Source organism: Pelodiscus sinensis, chromosome 16 (assembly GCF_052426305.1).
Source record: "Pelodiscus sinensis isolate ZL-2025 chromosome 16, ASM5242630v1, whole genome shotgun sequence".
In the NCBI taxonomy this organism is placed as follows: domain Eukaryota; kingdom Metazoa; phylum Chordata; order Testudines; family Trionychidae; genus Pelodiscus; species Pelodiscus sinensis.
In genome coordinates, this window is record NC_143067.1 from 27,625,180 (window position 1) to 27,633,506 (window position 8,327).

Genomic DNA, 8,327 nt, shown 5'->3' on the forward strand with positions numbered 1-8,327 from the left:
TCCTGTTGTATAAACCAAGGACAAGGAGTTATAATAAAATTGTAAACAGGCAATTTCACGAGGGTCAATAACACCCAGGCTCCCGACTCAGACAGTATTTCAGAGAGGTGTGGCAGACAGGTGGAATGATCAGGGGGTGGGTATAAGCAGCTTGGGAAGGTTTATAAAGCGAGAGCTTTGAGCCTGTTTGTACCCAGTAAAATTTCTTTATCACAACAGCTGCTCTCCTGCACCAGCCACCTCTTGGAGGTAGCATGGCTTTCACAGGCAAATATGAAGTGGAAAGTGAGGAGAACTATGACGCCTTTGTGAAGCATATTGGTGAGTATGTATGGATATTTTTCTCAGTGAATCTTGACAAGTTTTAATAAGTTACTAGATAAAACAATGCAAAGTTTTGGGGCTTGCTCCTACCAGATGCAGAGGGTGCTTGATACCCATCAGAAAGTGCTGAGCATCAAATCCATCAGCTCCAGGCTAGCAAGGGTTAGATCTTCAACAAATTTTCTTCAATCATATCTTCAGAATAACACCATCTATTCTACAGCAAAGCAGAGGCCTGCTTCCACTAAAGTCTTAGGGTATGTCTACACTACCCTCCTAGTTCGAACTAGGAGGGTAATGTAGGCATACCGCACTTGCAAATGAAGCCCGGGATTTGAATTTCCCGGGCTTCATTTGCATAAGCGGGGAGCCGCCATTTTTAAAACCCCGCTGGTTCAAACCCCGTGCAGCACAGCTACACGGGGCTCGAACTAGGTAGTTCGGACTAGGATTCCTATTCTAGGAATAGGAACGAGGTGTACCGGTAGTTCGGAATAGGAATCCTAGTCCGAACTACCTAGTTCGAGCCCCGTGTAGCCGCGCTGCACGGGGTTCGAACCAGCGGGGTTTTAAAAATGGCGGCTCCCCGATTATGAAAATGAAGCCCGGGAAATTCAAATCCCGGGCATCATTTGCAAGTGCGGTATGCCTACATTATCCCGCTAGTTCGAACTAGCGGGGTAGTGTAGACATACCTTTACTGAGTTTTGTAGAAGCAGAATCAGCCCCAAAGATACTTGTAAATGCAATGAATTAGGAGGTCCCATGTTCAATCCTCATACTTCAGTTGTGGTGGTACAAACTCATGACTACCCTCTGCAGGAGTCAGGGGAGTGCACACTATTGCCATACGAACTTTTAAAAAGCTAAGGCTGGCGCAGGCAGCTGTAAAATCCAATGTGGTTACAGGATTCTGAAAGTATAAAAGTTTGCATTCATGCACCTGTTCAGCTATTTAAATGACATATTTAAATATTACAATGTAATACATGTTTTTTCCTGCAAAGTACAGAAAAAATTTTGTGCACATGTAACTTTATGAGCATACAAGTGCATAGACTGGGTAGATATAGCTGAATTTTTTTTTAACACCCAACCATGGACACTTTCCAAACTCACTTCCAGCTCTTGAGCAGCATCTAGCTATAGGGTTGAGGCTTCACTGCTTCCAAAGAATGCTTTCAACATTCTGAACTAAGACACCAATGTAAAAGAATGGGGATCTGTGAAGTTAATCATGATGATCTCAGTATGGCTAATAACACACCATGGTTTTGCTTAAATACAGAAGAAAATATTATTGATGGGATTCTAGTTTAATAATAAAAGTATTTCCATTGGGTAGGTATCTCCAGCGATATCATTGAAAAGGGAAGGAATTTCAAGGTTGTCACAGAAGTGGTACAAAATGGAGAAGACTTCATCTGGACCCAGATCTATCCAACAGGACACTCCATGACCAATAAATTCACCATTGGCAAGGAAGCAGACATGGAGACAATGGGAGGTAAAAAGTTCAAGGTAAATTAATTTCATCTTATGATTTAATGTTGTTTCATTTCATAATTTAGTTGACTATGGTCCGTAGCATCTGACACCCCATCTGAGGGAGTTTCAATGCTGTAGTCCTGGCACATACAAAGAGATGTCCTATATTATTTTGCCTACCCACTGTTTTTAACATGAATTTATTTTGAAATATGCCCACAGAGACTTTTAATTTTTTTTAATTTCAAACTAGCTGACTATTGGCTTAAGGGTTTAGTTAGGACTTGAACATTGTTACTACAAAAATAAAATAAATAGTAGAATGACTGCCCCAGAAGGTGCTCACTGCCTTTCAGAACTCATAGGGACAACTGCCACCCTTAGGCCTGCCAACGGAGGGGGTGGTAAATGGGGCCATTTCCCCAGGGTCCTGCAATTCAAAGGAACCCGGGGCTCTGGACACCACCACAGCTGTTTAAATCATTGCCAAAGCCCCAGGCCCTTTAAATCACTGCTGGATCAGCATGCCTTGTGCTCCTGGCACTGATGGGAACTTAAGGTGTAGTGGGCATGCTGCACTCTGGGCAGTGGTGAAGGCTGCCTGAGGGCTGGTGTGTAGTGCACTGGTGGTGCTGAGGGCCAGCTGCCCATGGCCCCATCCTTTCTGCCCTCGGCCCCACCCCTTTTGGAAGCACAGAACTGCCCCCCCCCTTACACACACACACCTTGCCCAGGGGCCTGTGGAAGCTGTGCGAATGCACCTCCCCATGGTCTCCCAAGTCAGTGTGAGGGTGCTGCGCGGTGCCTTCCAGATGGTCTGTGGCTCAAGCTCAGCTCCCCTCCTTCCCCCCGCAGCAGGGAGGCTGCACTAGCACTTTTGTCCCCCCTCCCGACTCCTTCCCCTGCCTTTCTTGCTTTCATGCCCCATGCTGGTCCTGGATTCCATTGGAATCCAGCTTCCCACCGGGAGAGTGGGGGTGGAAGAGAGAGAGCCTTGAGCCTCACTGCGTGATCCGGCTCGTAGGGAAGACACCACCCCGCCCAGCGGGAAAGCAGCAGTGTGCGAGTGCGCTGCGCGTCCCCCAATTGGAGGAGGAGGAAGAGAAGGAAGAGCACTTCTTCCTCACGAGCCAGATTGCCCCCTGCCCCCAGTGGGAAGCCGTCACTGGTGCTCCAATGGAATCTGGCCAATGTGAGCAGCAGGAGGCAGTGCCTGGGACCAGCATGGGGCACGAAGGCGAGTAAGTGCCCCCCACCCCGGGCCAGACACTCTACCCCAGCCTGTTCCTGTACCCTTCCTCCTGTCTGCTCATTGCACCATTACGAATGGGCCTTAACAAAGATAGCTTCCCCGCTTAACACCCCTGATTAGCCATTCAGGGTACGTCTAGACTACATGCCTCTGGCGACAGAGGAATGTAGATTAGGCTACCCAGCATAGGAAAATGAAGTGGCGATTTAAATAATCGCCGCTTCATTTAAATTTAAATGGCTGCCATGCTGAGCCGATCAGCTGTTTGTCGGCTCAGCGCAGTAGTCTGGACACTCCGCAGTCGACATCAAAGGCATTTGTCAACCTCCCAGGTATGCCTCCTGCTACTACTGCTAGTTTAAGTTGTGAAAACGTATATTTAAGAGCTAAAGTACTAAGATTCTGATCTTGTTCATGTCTGAGACTATACAATAGGGATGTCGCACATGGGTTCCTTCACATCTTATTTTCTTTAGAGGCTGTTGAAAAGCTGTTGTGCATCGTAAAGCCTACACATCAAGACAATGATAAACACATTTCTATTACAGGCAACTGTTAAATTAGAAGGTGGGAAAGTGGTTGCTGATTTCCCTAACTACCATCATACTGCTGAGATTGCTGGAGGAAAACTACTGGAGGTAAGTCTCTGAGGCTACATCTACATTGCATTATACGCTGTTATTTTGAAATACAATGGGCTCGCTATTGTGACGTCCCTGTAAACCTCATTCCACGAGGCATAAGGGAGGTTTTAGAATAGAGATTTATTTAGAAATAAGTGGTGTGTGACAGCGCCAAATTTTGAAATAAGCTATTTTGAAATAACATTGAAATGAGCTCATGAGCTGCGCAAATGGAGGATCTTATTTCAATCTACGGTGCAGAGTAGACACACCTGAACCGTCCTCTAGAGGCGCTTCATGAAATGTAAGAACATTCCCAGGTTAGTTACAGTATGGAACGCTGGGCTTTATCTTTAAGCCTAAGGGACTATGAGAGAAGTTTTCATTAAATTGTAAGATTTTTTTTTAAAGGCAGTATTTTAAAGCAAACTGACCCTCTCCAGTTTTTGCATAAATACCATCTGTAAAATGGACGAGTGTTTCATTATTCCATTTGAATGGGGGGGGGGGGAGGGAAATTGCTTTCATAGTTAATTGGATTTGTAAAGTATCACAGGTACATAAAAACTCAGATAATTCTTAAGCACAATTTTAGGTATTTGGATGTTTTAACCTGACTGTATTCATGTTGACTAGTCTGTCCTTAACTGACTTGTAATAGAGAGGTAGCCGTGTTAGTCTGATCTTGCTAAAACAAAAGGAAAAACTATGTAGCACTTTAAAGACTAACAAGATGGTTTAATAGGTGATGAGCTTTAGTGGGCCAGACCCACTTCTTCAGATCTTATGAGCCTTAACAAAGATGCTAATTACCTTACCCATTACAAAGATAGCTTCCCCACTTAAAATCCTGATTAGCCATTCATTGACTCATAAATAGCTATTCCCTCCCTCCCTCTCCTTCATCCCATCTTCTGTACTAAATCTGATGTCAGTTTAATAATATGTTCATTTTTTTCATTGTATTCCTTTGGTATATATGGTCATGCCAATTCTCTTCCAGAATATGATCTAAGGAAGTGGGTCTGGCCCACGAAAGCACATCACCTATTAAACCATCTTGTTAGTCTTTAAAGTGCTACATAGTTTTTTCCTTTTGTCTTAACTGACTACATAAAATACACATGCTTCAAGACTTGAAATGAAAACATTTACTGATGTCTTCTATATTAATAGTGAAACTCTCCGTATATTTTAAGGCCACCTATGACCCACTTATATCTGGGTTATAATTTTCTATATTTCTGGCATAGCGGTTCCATAGGATGATCAAGGTCCCTTCCAGTTCTACTATTCTATGAAAAGTTCTACAGAACGCTTACAACTTAAATTCTGTAGGGTTGTAAGTTTCTATAAAACTACTTGTTTTTCATACCTATAAAATTCTATGGAAGTATGTTATAAAGGGAAGAAATAGTTTCAAACAATTTGGAAAAACAGGGCTACTGCTGAACCAACAATAAGTCCATATAGTTATGGAAAATGGATTTTGAATAATTTTGACTGATATGTCTAAGCTAGAGCAGGGACCAGGTTTCTAAGGTTTCTTTGACAAAATATGAGCACATGCTAAACTTTAAGCATGAGGGCTTCAGTTCATGAATGGTATAAGAAGTCAGGATTTGACTTCAGATGGACTAATAATTTGCCTAGAGTTACATACATGCTTTAACCACTTTGCTGAATTGGGCCAATAGACATTCCCTGGTAATAGTCATCTGCACCAAAACTCCTATTTTCTTCCATTTATGGCTGTTTTAGAACACCCATCACAGCAAATCTAAGAAAATATTATCCAAGGTATCATCTCAGGGTCAACTATTTTAGGGTGGAATTTTTTCAGACATCCCTAAACATGTTTTTAGGTGAGAAGTTGCTATTTAAAAATTTCTATAGCGTATTCTAGGATGGCATATATTAATAATTTAGTTTTGGGTACCTTTTATCACAGACCCAATCTTGTACCATCAAGGCGCATATTCAATGCTCTAACAAGGCTTTTCCATAAATAGCTCTGTGGTTCTCGTTACCATGTTCAGAGTTTTTGGTTTGTTCTTTTCCAGATCTCTACAGCTGGTGGGGTAACCTACAAAAGAATCAGCAAAAAGCTAGCTTAAGAAAGAGAATTGATCTTCCAGCGCACTGATAAATAAATATAAAGACAATCAATAAACCAATTTTAGAAACTCTATTTCTCGGTTTCTATTGCAAATAAATGAGGGAATAGTTGTTTCAAGGAGAGAGAACTTCAATTTTTCATGTTAATATTATCACTGTTTGTGTAACTAAGGGTTTGGCACACACCAAGCCAGAAACATGAGATTTAAATCAAAGTGCAAACACATATATAGTGACTGGGCTGCAGTTGAATTTTTTCAGGATTCATTTTGTGCATGGCATATGTGAGTGGTGTCTATAACCAACTGGTAGATTTGGCATCTGACTGTGCATGAAAGCAGCTACCATGGTGAGAGCAGAGGGAAGGAGTTCGCCTTTGTCTCTAGCTAAAAAGCAGATATGCAGGATTTTTACATAATTGAAAGGCTACATTTATGTTTTCTTATGATCAACTCCTTCGGTATCAAAATAAGGTATTTTGGTTACATACAATGGCAGTGAAATCATCTAGCTTTGCTACTGTTGTGACTGACACTGCTGTTACCCCTCTTTATCCAAGTGGTTAGCCAATACATGTGGGCTTGCAAGGGTATGTTTGTTTAGAAGGAGGATGTTTAGATTCCCTCCCAGACCTTTTCCCAGACCAGCACAAGGTATTCTGGATGAACTAAGTGGAAAACACTTCATCCAGTTCTCTGGTGTCCAAAAAATTTAGCTTGAATATAGATTTTGTCACTCCACTTCCTTAATTTGACAAGTTAAACATGCTTTCCTCACCTGAACCCTCTGTCTTTCTCTACTTACCACCTCCCCATCTAATATCTCCAGTCCTTTGTTTCCTAATACTGGGTCCTGCCCAGGAAGGATTCACATGCTTAATTTGCCTCTTCCCTCCTGCTCCACTGATTACATGCTTATCAAAATCAAATTGCCACAAGTGACTCCTAAAATTGTAGCACCTTCCAACATCTATTCCAAAATGCCTTTTGTCTAGGTTTATCCATAGTTGTTAACTGATGGTGGGGTAAGTTCATAACCATCTCTCTCGATAAAGTCTGTCTGTGATTCATCCAGACATACTTAGTACCATAGGGTATGTCTACACTACCCTCCTAGTTCGAACTAGGAGGGTAATGTAGGCATACCGCACTTGCAAATGAAGCCCGGGATTTGAATTTCCCGGGCTTCATTTGCATAAGCGTGGAACGAGGTGTACCGGTAGTTCGGAATAGGAATCCTAGTCCGAACTACTTAGTTCGAGCCCCGTGTAGCCACGCTGCACGGGGTTCGAACCAGCGGGGTTTTAAAAATGGCGGCTCCCCGCTTATGCAAATGAAGCCCAGGAAATTCAAATCCCGGGCTTCATTTGCAAGTGCGGTATGCCTACATTACCCTCCTAGTTCGAACTAGGAGGGTAGTGTAGACATACCCTTACTCCCTGTTTAACAGAACAGAAAGAAACAGGTTTGGGGAGCAACCTGTAACTCGGGGGTCCTTGGTCAAATGACCCTGCACTTGGATCACTAGTGCTACTCTGCCTCCTATGAGAAAGATTTCCAAGCAAAGGACCCATTCAGATTTTAGAGCACTTAGAAAGGTTAAGTTGTAAAGCTTATAAAATGGTGGGAGTATAGGAAACCCTCTGCTGTTTTTCTGTAATTTGCCGTTCCTGGTGGGTGGTTTGTGGAGTTGTGGGCCTCTAGGGGAAGGAAACCCCAAGGCTAGAGCCTGTTGCTGGGGAGCTGAAAAAGAGAAGGAGGATGCTGAGGCAGGAGGATGATAAAGGCTGCCCCTCCCCCTACCCCTCAGTCTACAACCTGGTGGCAAAGACCCCCTCTCACACACAGAGTGCTAGGAGGGGAGAAAGGGCTGTGGATGTGGGGTGCTGGGTGACACCAGCTTTGGGCTACAGGTAAGGGGACCTGATGAAGACTGGCTGTGGTACTCCCCTGGGGAATGGGCCCTCTGTACTGGTGGAGGACCAGGCCTCACAGCTGGAGAGAGATTTTGATGCAAAATCCTGTTTCCATTAACTCAGTAGGAATTAAAGAGAAGGCACGTTCTTTTGTCACAGTTTCAGCTAGTGCTCTGCCCAAAAAGCTCTCTTGGCTTTTTGTCAGGGTTTCACTGCAAGTGCTTCTCCTGGGCTTTCTGGCTGCTTCTCTCTATTTCTGCTCTCCTACACACACATCCAGTCAACCTGTGTTTGTATTCAACCCACGGTGAAACCCTTCCAAGCACAGAGCTCAGCTTCTGGCCATGCTCACCCATGACTGCATTTCAGTTCTCTTGCTGCAAAAAGCTTAACTGCGACAGTACTTATATTTGTTCTGAATGAAGGGTATCTAACACCACCAGGAGCTTTAACAAGGTTTTACCCACCTATGTTATAGCACTGGCTGCAGGAAAGCCAATTTATATGGCATAGGCCACATGTAACTTATGTGCTGGTTTTGCTCAACTCTTTTGTTGCCAAGACTAAAATACATCTTGTCAGAGAACATGCTGAACTTTAACTGGTG

General features: G+C 43.4%; 1 protein-coding gene across 1 annotated transcript; it reads left to right on the plus strand.

Moving 5' to 3' along the window:
* Positions 1–206: 206 nt before the first annotated feature.
* Positions 207–5,841, plus strand: FABP6 (fatty acid binding protein 6). The gene is made up of 4 exons (XM_006137150.3): positions 207–321; positions 1,670–1,845; positions 3,613–3,702; positions 5,751–5,841. Exons 1-4 carry the CDS (start codon positions 255–257, stop codon positions 5,802–5,804), a joined length of 387 nt encoding a protein of 128 aa, XP_006137212.1. The 5' UTR covers positions 207–254; the 3' UTR covers positions 5,805–5,841.
* Positions 5,842–8,327: the final 2,486 nt, after the last annotated feature.